This window comes from Choristoneura fumiferana, chromosome 16 (genome assembly GCF_025370935.1).
Source record: "Choristoneura fumiferana chromosome 16, NRCan_CFum_1, whole genome shotgun sequence".
NCBI classification, from domain to species: domain Eukaryota; kingdom Metazoa; phylum Arthropoda; class Insecta; order Lepidoptera; family Tortricidae; genus Choristoneura; species Choristoneura fumiferana.
This window is the reverse complement of record NC_133487.1, coordinates 15495983-15508158: the sequence shown is the minus strand read 5'-3', so window position 1 is coordinate 15508158 and position 12176 is coordinate 15495983. Positions and strand designations below refer to the sequence as shown.

The window sequence follows — 12176 nt, the reverse complement described above, 5'->3', positions numbered from 1 at the left end:
GGTGTTCTAAATGGAAGATACCTTCACCTGTGTCACATTTCCTGCCTGCTTCAAATGTGAATTGCCCTGTCTGTACCCATAACGTCGTATATATCTATACGGCCAAGTGGCATACAGTTTATTGTCATTTAAGTCTCTTAATTCGATGGCTGTGGTTTGAGGAGTAGCAAATATCGTATAGGCTCCAGGCCGCACCTTGTTGAAGCTTCAGAGGGGCTCATTTTGACTGAAAAAACACCTTCCCCTGATGAACAATATAAGTCATTGTCTTCATCACATCGGACAGGGCTTACATCTCGCCCCTTAAATGCTACAGACTGTAGAGCCTTCACCCACTCCAAGGTTTCAGGTTCTGAATGCGCACAAAACTGCTGAGTGTGTGACTTAGTAAGTACAGTTATAATGTTTGGACTAGAATGATTATTTTATACAGTTCTCAAGGGTTATTATTTTAGGGATAGCGCCAGTGTTCAAATCATCTTTGTTGTCATATATTTCCAAACGCTCTATACCCTGCTTGCTGGAGTTTAGCAGTATGCAGTATTTCTGTTGCCAATTTTTCTGAAAATACAAAAAATGTATATTAAGGCAAAAGTCTAAACTACAGCTTGATGAGTAACAGTTAATGTGAGTAAAAGCAGGCCAAAAACCACAGAATTCAATTTCCCCAATGGTCAAGGGTACCTTCATAAAAACGTTATTATAAGGCGTTCATAATAAAAATAAAGGGTTCAGAATAATTAATCATTATTTCTAATCAGGTAAAACATATGAGGAAAAGGAAATACGTTAAACATGTGAATTAATAATTTCTAGTAATGTAGCAGGCAATCGGAAGTACAAACTATAATGGCACATTGCTAACTCCAACCTGTGACTCACACCTAACTGAACTGTGTCGTAACGTAAATCGCGTGCTATTTGGTTCCGCGTGATTCATTCTATCGTAACACATATCGCAACACCTGAATGCTTTTTTAGTAAAAAATCATAATATTTTTACCTTTTTAGGCAATTTACAAAACACATTCCCTCCGGCTGGAGGAAACAACAAACAACCGGATTTGAGTTCATCGTCTTGCTCCATTTTAGATGTTGCTGCGTCTTATTTGCAAAGTTGTCGCTACTCGGTGGACACAGTATAACATATCAACACACTTCAGACGTTGCGCTTATTCAGTAGGTATGCCACTGAAAATAAAAACCGTGCTCAAAAATGCTGCAAGACTTGCATGACAGCCAGCCAGCTGCAATGCAGTTCTGTCAAAATTGTGTGTCGCCATTGGGTCTGATCGAGACACAGTTTAACACACATGATTTGATTGCAATGTTTTGAGCCGAATATAGAAGTTATTTATTAGTCAATATCAAATATAAATTCAAACACATCTTTATTCATAAAAATATTCCACTATCAAAATACTTTTAAAAATTACGAATTTAGTGGTAATAAAATAATAATATAAAAAATTATCCTGATTTTAATAATTTGAAACGAAAACAAAAATAACAATAATAATATAAAAAATCCAACGTGCTCCGTGCTCTATTGCTTAAAGCGTTTTTGTGATTTAACTACAGAAGAGAGCCGAAATTCGTAAAATTAAAGTATCGCTCGGCTCGATCGTCGGTGATTTAAAATTTGTCTGTAGGACTACTACGAAGATCGAAGTTCGTATCGTGCAGTCCCGTAGACGCTAATAATAATATTATTTAATATGAGAGTGAGTGATAATACGATACGTACTTCAATTACTTATCGAATTTCGTAGTAAGTAGCCCATTGTTCATGTGTGGTTTGTTTCTAATGTTTTCAATATAACTGACTACATTATTTAGCAGTAACAAATGAAATTACAAAATGAAGTTACAATGTTTAAATTAATACATATTGTATAATCTTTTGAACATGAAACTACAGTGAGACTCACTCATATTAAACGATATTGGAAAGGATAACTCACTTCTTAAACCGAGTTTAGCTCGACATGTTTCGGGCTGTTTCGTAGCCCTTCTTCTCAGGAGCACGCTACTCGGCAGCTGCCGCAACACGCACAGTACGCGGCTACGCGCCACCGCTCTGCTCGCGCGAGCATAGATAAATAATAAATGAGTACTTAACTTACCTAATATTATAAATCATTATCCGCAACATGCTGTTTCGTCTTGTAAGTAAAAATCTATAAAGTAGAAATCTATAGGTACCACCTACCTACATCTGGTCTGTGTCGGTGACTAATATAAAATAAAAATGATCGAACTAGATGGGGATTGGGCGGGGATTGATTTTTTTTAAACAAAATACGCCCCAGAACTGTCACTGTCGTTCTGTGACATTTCTTTCTGAGACCGGACCGGACTGTCCAGCCAGTCAGTTTCGGTTTCAGGTTCAGAGGACGGCAAAGTACTCTAAAATAATAGTTTCATGAGAAATTTAAATTAACATAAGTAATAAAATAACTGATCATGAACATGTCTAATAACGTCAACCCCTTGGCAGGCACCGCTCATTTATTAGACGAATTAGACAGTACGTTCCCTTAACAATTGTTATGTGCGTGTTACTTTTACATGTTTTCATGTGCATTTTTTATTGTTTCATGAAGAGAAACTAATGGTTCTGCTGCGAGATGGGCGCACATTGATCGGATATCTTCGCTGTGTGGACCAGTTCGCGAATTTAGTGCTCCACAAGACCATAGAAAGGATTCATGTAGGTAAAGAGTATGGGGATATCCCCAGAGGCATTTTCATCGTTCGAGGCGAAAATGTAGTACTTCTTGGCGAAATAGTAAGTACAGGTGTTTTAAATTTTAATTAGTCTCCTTTCAGCTGCTTAGTAGCAGACCAAAGAAGTTCAGGGCCCAATTTAGAATCTTAGAATTAGAATCTTAGGGCTCCAATAGAAACTTCGTTTTTTTTTTTCAAATTCCAAACAGTATACAATTTAAAAAAAAAAATTGTCTCCGTTTACCTTTACCTATATCCTTCTGACACCCAAAGTCCTAAAACAAAAATTTGACTTGCGTGTTAGGAGGATAGTAATTTGTACAAACATAATTAAACTGTTCATTTTATTTAGAAAAAATATTGTAGGCAAGGGGGTTCCCACTCCTCTTCTGCAAACCTCTAAATCTGGCCCTGGGACAGTTGATTTGAAGAAGTTACATAGAATAAAAGAGGCCTTCTGTTTAGTTCACTAATTTATGGTGTTATTGACCGACAAGACACTTTTCGGAATTACTCTTTCTAAATTATAATTGTGTAAATAAATATGTAACAGGTTTTATTAATTCATGTTTAATTATATCAACGCTTGAAAGGAGAAATTGACGAAGTGTCATTTTTTTAATGTAGTGAGTTATATACTATATTGGAATCAGTAAGTCGATATTAGCAAATCAAAAATCAAAATCAATTATTCACTTTGAGGCAAGAAGTAATATGGATAGATTTTACAAGTAACCCCATTTATTGTCTTCCTACAGAGTTCGGAAAGACTGCTTATTCTGATTGCTGTTTATTAGCATTAATTAGAGGTTATTATTTAGTTATCATAAATTAATATACTACTTCGGAAATCTTAAAATACCACAGTCCGTATACAATACACCATATAAGAAAAATACAAAATGAGAATAGAAATATAGTTTTGTACAGTGCATAAGACTTTATAATAATTTACCGGTGTCCATAAAAGTACTCCCATTGACTTCCTTCAAAACAACTGTTTACTTTACAAGAAATGTTATTACTCTCTCAAGGAATTCTTGGATAATATGTAAATAATTAATAATCTAATAATTGATTATTTAATAACTTAATAAGTGATAATTTAGTAATTGATAATTTAATAATTGACAATTTATTTATTAATTATTTAATAATAATATATTTTATCAAACAGACATTTTTGTTGCAAAAGGTCTTTATAATGATGGAACTAAATAAATTGATGTATATTAGAGTATTTTGTTATTAGTAATAGTAAATCTCAATATTTGCAATAAACAAATTTCATTTAATTTCATTTCCGTAACAGATTGACACAACTGAATGCTGAATCAGCAGATGACTTAGTAAGAGTTATGTTGTTAATTACCTGTAGATCACGAAAACTTGCAGATTGCCTAAACAGTTTTTATATTCCACCAATACATTTTGTTTAGGAACTTTTTTTTATATCCTTTTGCTGTGTAATATTGTGTTTTTTTTCAACTTGGTAAATTTTCAAAAATATGTATCTTATTTTTGCAGGACAAAGATAAAGAAGAAAGTCTTCCATTAACAGAAGTATCTGTAGATGATATTTTAGACGCTCAAAGAAAAGAACAAGATGCCAAGATAGAACAACAAAAACTTCTTTCAAAAGCTCTGAAGGAAAGAGGATTGAACTTGCTTGCGGAAATGGGACATGATGATATGTTTTAAATGTCTATTCCTAAGTATATCTACTAATTAAGACTTGTTGTAAAACATAATTAATTATACAATCTTTATTTAATTAAGATTTACTTTGTTTTATTTTTTACAACAATCTTGCTGATTTGTATTTGATCCGCTCCGATCCGCATTGGTCCGCCCGGATTGCTACCACCATCTTGCTTGCTAATCCTGCCGTGAAGCAGCAGTGCTTGCACTGTTGTTTTTCGGCGTGGAGAGTAAGACAGCCAGTGAAATTACTGTCACGTGAGGTGAGGTAGCCCATCTTATGCCTCTAGGTTGGCAACGCGTCTGCAATACCCTTGGTGTTGCAGATGTTTATGGGCGGTGGTGATCTCTTACCATCAGGAGACCCACATGCTCGTTTTCCATCCAGTCTAATAAAAAAAAACTGACAAAACAATTTTTTTTTTTTTTTTTTTTTTTTTTTTTTTTTCCTTCTAATATTTTAACGAGGCTTAGCCACACCAAATGTGACTATGTTAGCCTCATGGGGAGCCTCAGATATATACACCACACCTACAGACAAATATTACACTCTCCCTTGCACTGAAACCACTTTCTCTGGATGCAAAGGCCCGTCCAATGAATCTGTAAATTCGCATCGCTTCTTCTTGAAAAGCGGTTCGACTGAGAATTAACATTTACACCTCCACGTTCAACAAGCCCATACCATCCAAATACCTGGGCTCTTGTCTCCTTATTCTGATCACATTCCACAAGAAAGTGAAAATAAGGTCTTCAGTCTTATTAACATCCCATACACAAAGGTTTCATTGCCACAACTCTCCATCAAATGCCAAAAAACATTAAGTGGAATTGTGACCTGATCGAACAACGTTAGTGCTGACACACGAAGGCCCCTGGAAAACAAGGCATCCGGCACAATCAAACCAGGCGAACTTAATACCTTATTCTGCATTGGTACCATACCAAATGCCCTTTGTCAACCAATGCTGCACTAAAAAAGTTCCTGCCATTGGAAACGCCACTCCTCCTTAGCCAGTTGCACCAATTTCGTAGTTACCATATGCTTAGAAAACACGATCAATCCCCCAGATGATAGCCAGGCCTAGCCAAACCTATCTGCATGCTCTATTCCCAGCTTACCCCCACATGAGATGGAATCCATTTTAAACAATAAATTAGGGATGGGCCGAAATTCGGTTTTAAATGCCGAAAAATTCGGCACTTAAAAAAAAAATAACCTACTTGTACTTATTTCGACGGAAATTAATAGAAAACTTGTCTATCAATATCAGTAAAATATGCAACAAAATTGAAATAAACTTAGTAAGTACTATTCTTTTAATAAACATTTTTGATTACAATAATTCGTAAATTTAATAAGCAATTAACTTTTTTTTGGTTCACAAGTTTCACAAACTAAACATGTTGTCATGTTTGCACATTTATATTTTTTAATTATTAAAGGGTGTTTTTCAACAATGAAATTTAAAAGGTATCTTCTTATCTATCTGCTCGTATTTCAAATTTACTAATGACCTGCCGGTCCGAATTTTTTTATTTTACCGAATGTTCGGCCGAAGTTTCGTATTCGGTTCAAACCACACATTCGGCCCAACTCTACAATAAATACCAAAATGTGACACTCAATTTGACCAATGGCAATCAGATGCAATATTTAAGTCATCATTTCCAGCCCTACATAAGTCCCACCTGCTGGGGCATAGGCCTCTCAGAAGGAGAGGGCTTGGCGCTGTACTTCCCACGCGGCCCAGTGCGGATTGGGAACTTCACACAAAGCGCATTGATTTGCTTCGCAGGTTGTGCAGGTTTCCTCACGATGTTTTTTCATTATTTACGAATTTTTTTTCACTTTTTGCTAGAAGTGTTTTATTTTAATGCCTTCGAATAGTTCGCAGAAACCGTTCGAAAACTTTATTCAGATTATATCACGTACACTCCTAATTTAGAATATTCAAGGCATTAGAAATTTAAATTGAATCAGAGAAAGGGAAAACATTATGTTTAATTTTTTTGATTAAATAAAAAGTAAAATAGACTTAGTATTTAGTAATCATAAAATTTCTGTTCTTAATTTTAGTTCGGAACGTACATTTAGCCGTTGTGACAAACTTGACGTAACGTGAAAACAATGAAAAACAAACGAAAACAATGACGAAAAAAAAAGGCGGGAACCTTCGAGAGGGAAAGGCGCGAATTTCCAAAAGAAATATTTATAATTATTAATAATTCTGTATATATTGTATATTTTTAGGTGTAAATATCTGTACATACTTACGGATAAGTGTGTAAATATTACATAAGCTATAATGGGACGGGAGAAATCTAAAAAACGGAAAAAAAAAGAAGGTGCTGAAGACAGAGGGTCCTCCGCCGAGGACTCCGATTATGAAAACGATGCAGATAAGTACAGGCCGTACAAGGTAACAAATTATTCTCGTAAATATCCAGAAAATTCACAGAGGCGAGACTTCGTTGTGTTCCTCACACACCAATGCGCCGACAAGCCGTTTTCGGATGGCGATAAAGTAAACTTGTCCCAGGCCATAAGAAAATACGCCATATCGGGAGTGCTACATCTGAGGCCTATGAATAAATATAAAGTGGCTATAACATTCGATTTGTCAAACAATGCCAACACGTTTTTAGGTCACAATAAATTCCTAGACGAATTGGGGCTTAACGCCTCAATCCCCGCAGCAGACACAGAAGTTACTGGAGTTGTAAAATCTGTCCCAGTTGGTTTATCGAATAAAAATATATTCGCAATGATCGGCAGCTCACGAAACGTCATCCAGGTGCGGCGATTCATGCGCAGGGTGAGGGCAGATGGGGGCGAGGTCGCGTATATTCCCACGCAGACTGTCGCAGTAACGTTTGCCTCTACCCAGCTGCCTGAGTACGTGTACCTGGACTCATGGAGACACGAGGTGACGCAATATGTCCCTCCAGTTAAGCAATGCTTAAAGTGCCAACAGTTTGGACATATTGCTAAATTTTGCAAAAATAATGAGGTTTGTTCTATCTGTTCCGAAAATCACAATTATAAGGCCTGTGGCGCCGACAAACAAAATCCAGTTTGCGCCAACTGCAAGGGTAAACATATTGCAATTTCCGCGTCTTGTCCTATTAAAAAAAACAAAATAGAAGAAAACAAAATCAAATCCCGAACTGCAGCCTATGCCGATCTATTTAATGAAAAGTCTTTCCCCCAACTAGCTGCTAGGACAGCTGAAACCTACTTAGAGAATATGCTTAAATCTCAATCATTTTTAAATATGATCACGCAAGTGATCATAAAGCTAGTAGCTAATAAAAACGAATCGCCTATAAATACAGAAACAATACGTGCAGCGTTCCAAGGTACGATAAGAGGGAACGCTCAATCTAAAGCATAATGAACGCCCTCAAAATCGTACATTGGAACGCTCAGAGTATACTCCACAATAGGCACGAATTTACAAACTTTTTATATCAAGAATATATAGATATTGCGATCATTTGCGAAACCTGGTTAAAGCCTCATCTGAGGCTAAAGGTCCCTGGGTTTAACATAGAGCGCAATGATTGTGGTAACAAACATAATGGTGTATGTATTCTGATACATAATAGTATTGCATATAACAAAATTAACACATTTTTTGATGACTCTCTTCAAAATATTTGTATACAAATATCTGTTAATAGTAAACAAATTAGTATAGTAAGCTTTTATAGCCCTACAAATTGCAACCCAGTTTTTGAAAAAACAAAATTTGAAAATTTCATTAAATCTATACCCGAACCCATGATAATCGCAGGAGACTTTAATGCTCATCACACGTCTTGGGGTTGTTGTTCTACTTCATCACGTGGTCGTACTGTGTTAGATGTTGTTGATGATAATTTTCTGGTACTTTTAAATGATGGTACACCCACTACTGTGGGCTCTATGACTTGGCGTCCTAATGCGTTGGATCTAGCCATAGTTTCTCCATCGTTGGCTCCTCTTTGTACTTGGTCAGTCCACGACGATCCTCTGGGTAGTTATCATCTACCTGGAATAATCAATTTGGTTCTAAATAACAATGTAAATAATTTTGTAAATAATAACGTAAATGGAGTACATTTGCCCACTCACCCCAATTTTAAAATGGTGAATTGGCAAATGTATGCCGAGAAGGTGGAGTGTAAGTTAAATAACTTTCAGTTCGACTCTTACACGCCTCTTGAGGCCTACAATTTGTTCACGAATATCCTAATGTGTGCTGTCACAGAGTCCATACCGAATCATAAAGGTCCCAGTCCCATGACAAATAGTCCTAATCGTTTTTGTACTGTTAGAAAATCTAAGAAAAAATCTAATCTTCCATGGTGGAATGATAAATGTTCCACAGCTGTTCAAAACTCCAAACAGGCGTACATCAATTTTAAACAAAATTTTACTTTAGAAAATTACCTAGAATTTAAGAAACTCCAAGCTAAGAAAAAACTTGTTATTAAAACAGAAAGACAAAATTCTTGGGCTGATCTTTGCACTTCTTTTAATCGGTTTACTCCATTGTCAGTAATTTGGCGCTTCATGCGCAAATTCAATAAAACTTATGTTCCTCGACACTCTAATAGTAATCATGAATGGATTCTAGATTTCTTGCAAAAATATACTCCTGATAGTGTGGAAAATGTAAGTAGTTTGTCTCTTGAATCCCCTTCCAGCCCGCACAATGATTATATCATAAACTTATTTACCCTTGAAGAATTGAAATCTGCAATATATTCACGCAGGGATACTTCGTTTGGTTTAGATGGAATTCCATATATGATGTTCAAGAAACTGCCAGAGAGTTGTCTGATTATTTTACTAAATATTTACAATGCACTTTGGACAAAAAACGACATACCACCTGAATGGACAACTGATTGCATCATTCCTATATTAAAATCTGACAAACCTAGGTTTAATCCAGACTCTTATCGTCCTATAACATTGACATCATGCGCAGGAAAAGTCTTTGAACAATTACTTAAGCAGCGTCTTGAATATTATGTAGAACATAATGGATTGCTTCCAAACAATCAGTATGGTTTTCGTAGAGGTCGTTCAGCACGTGAAAGCATATCTTTGTTTCATTTAGATATACTGAAAAGCATCAAAAATAACAACAAACTTATTTCAGTGTTTTTTGATATTACTGGTGCTTTTAACAATGTAAATATTGATATTTTATGTACAGAACTGTTAAATATATGTATTCCACTTAAAGTTGTACAGTGGATTCAAAAATTTCTATCTTGTAGAAAAGTGTTTGTGAAGTATGATGGTGAATTGTTTGGTCCTCGACTATCTTCCATAGGAGTTTGTCAGGGTGGAATTTTATCCCCTCTGATCTTCATTCTGTATATACGTCGCTTAAATTTGGTAATGGGTCCTAATATCAAAAATTTACAATTTGCCGATGACCTTGTTGTATATTTATCTGGAAATAATTCTAACACAATAATAAATAACTTAAACTTAGCATTAACAAAACTCCATAATTACCTCTCTTATTTAAATCTCGCAGTTAATCCATCTAAGTCTAAAGTTGTCGTTTTTGGTCTAAAATCTAAAGCTACTTTGCCCTCTTTATTGTATAATAATACACCTCTGCCAATAGTCACAGATACCAAGTTTTTGGGTGTCATATTTTGTCACAATTTATCCTGGAAAAAATATGCTGAGCATTTAGAAGTCAAAGCCAATAAAGCTTTTAATATCCTTAAGTCATTGCGTGGTACAAAATGGGGGGCTGACCCCAAAATATTACTTATGCTTTATAAATCTTTAGTTCGCAGTCATTTTGAATATGGGTTTATGTGTTTTGCTTCAGACCATAAAATTATAGAGAGTTTAGAAAAAATTCAAAATAAGTGCATGCGCGTTGTGACTGGAGCATTTAAAACCACTCCTATTGTTTCATTACAAGTAGAGTGTAATCTCCCTCCAGTAACAATAAGACTTGCATATTTGAAGGAAAGATTTATTGTAAAACTACATGCTGAATATGACAACCACCTTTTAAAAGAACTCTTGAATATTAATCTATTGCCTTTCCAAAATCTTTTTATGTTTTGCAGGGCCTATCTGAATTTAGCAGTTTTTTAAATCAAATTAGTATACATAAAAGCAATAACCACTTACCTTGTTTCGATGGGCCTTATGAAAGTAAATTTAGTCCTATAAATGTTGTGATTGATAATGGTCTCTCCAGAAAGGAACAAGTATATGAGAAATTAGCTTCATGGAATGGTTTAAATTCATTTATACAGATGGATCTAAGAATGAGTCTAGTGTATCTTCAGCTATATACAACTCCGAAAACAAAATGGGTCTTGGTTTCAAAATAGACAAACATGCTAGTATTTTCACAGCTGAGGCATTCGCTATTCTTTGTGCACTGAAGCACATATCAAGGCAAAAAGAGGCATGTAAATGGGTAATTGTCAGTGATAGTATGAGTGTATTAAAAGCTATAAAAAATAATAAAGTAAAATCTAATACAAATTATTTAATTTTCCTAATTAAAGATCTTTGGTCTGAGCTTCACTTAAAAAACAAATTTGTTATCGAATTCATGTGGACTCCTTCACATATAGGCGTATCTGGTAACGAAAATGTAGATTTCTTGGCTCAGTCAATTGCAAACTCTCCTCCATCTATTGATGTTAGTTTTGATGTCCTACTCCCATATACTGATGCTATTCCAATACTGAAACAAAGAATGTATGTTCAGTGGAAAAAACAATGGGATCATGTTGTGCAAGTAGAAAACAAGGGTTCTTGGTATGCTGCCTTAAATGTAAACTTACAATCTGTATCTTGGTTACGTAAAGGTAATATCTATCGTAATATAAGCTTTTACAGCACAATCTGTCGTCTTAGGTTAGGTCATTTTCGCCTCAATCATCATTTGCATCGTATGAAAATTATAAGTGATCCTCGTTGTGAATTGTGTCAGTCAAATGAGGATCAAACCATAGATCATATAGTCTATCATTGTTCGTCTTTCGGCATTCAGCGCCTTGTGCTGATGGACGAATTAATCCGCATTTACGGAGAACCACATCTGGTCCCGCTCTCTGTTCAAGAGCTGTTAAAGAATCATTCTACATATGAACCACTGTACAACTTCATTGTATCAACAGTAAAAGAAATATAATTTGTTTCATTAATGTACAAAGTTATAATATTGCTTCATTCTTTGTATATTCCTAATTTTCTATCGTTTCAGTGAGTGTAGGTTAGTTTAAGTAATTGGTAAATCAACTGACAGGCGTCAAATCAGAGCTGTCAGACTATTTCCTTACAGGGATTTTTAAAGGATCATCTATGTAGGTTACATAGAAGTTTTAAATAATTATCTTGTATTTTCTGGATTGAATATTTATACACCGGACTTGACTATAACTGAAGAAGTTTTATTGGATGTGACAACATAGAAAGCAAACACTGAAGAAGTTTAACTGGATAAGACAATATAGAAAGAATACTAAAGAAGTTTAATTGGATATGACAACATTGAAAGAAATACTGAAGAAGTTTTATTGGATATGACAACGTTGGGAAAGAAAAATATTGAAGAAATTTTATTAAATTGACATGGAAATAATATATAGAAGTTGAAATAAATTATAAGTATTAACTGATGACGAGGCGATATGGTCCCTGACTTTAGCCTGTCCGAACGGACGAATTAAAAAAAAAAAAAAAAAAAAAATGAAAACAA

At 35.0% G+C, this 12176-nt stretch overlaps 2 protein-coding genes and 1 long non-coding RNA gene across 3 annotated transcripts; 2 read left to right on the top strand and 1 right to left on the bottom strand.

Annotated features, from left to right (window-relative positions):
* Window positions 1-2341: 2341 nt before the first annotated feature.
* LOC141436488 (U6 snRNA-associated Sm-like protein LSm1) lies at window positions 2342-4510 on the top strand. Its single transcript, XM_074099491.1, has 3 exons — window positions 2342-2530; window positions 2607-2791; window positions 4258-4510. The coding sequence occupies exons 1-3, from the start codon at window positions 2467-2469 to the stop codon at window positions 4429-4431; spliced, it is 423 nt and encodes a 140-aa protein (XP_073955592.1). The 5' UTR covers window positions 2342-2466; the 3' UTR covers window positions 4432-4510.
* A 2095-nt stretch (window positions 4511-6605) lies between these two features.
* LOC141436487 (uncharacterized) lies at window positions 6606-12165 on the top strand. The gene is made up of 2 exons (XM_074099490.1): window positions 6606-9094; window positions 11760-12165. The coding sequence occupies exon 1, from the start codon at window positions 6741-6743 to the stop codon at window positions 7827-7829; it is 1089 nt and encodes a 362-aa protein (XP_073955591.1). The 5' UTR covers window positions 6606-6740; the 3' UTR covers window positions 7830-9094; window positions 11760-12165.
* Window positions 10944-11766, bottom strand: LOC141436489 (uncharacterized). Its single transcript, XR_012452312.1, has 2 exons — window positions 11260-11766; window positions 10944-11159 (listed from the first exon to the last, which is right to left on the bottom strand). It is a non-coding gene; the product is annotated as an uncharacterized lncRNA (long non-coding RNA).
* Window positions 12166-12176: the final 11 nt, after the last annotated feature.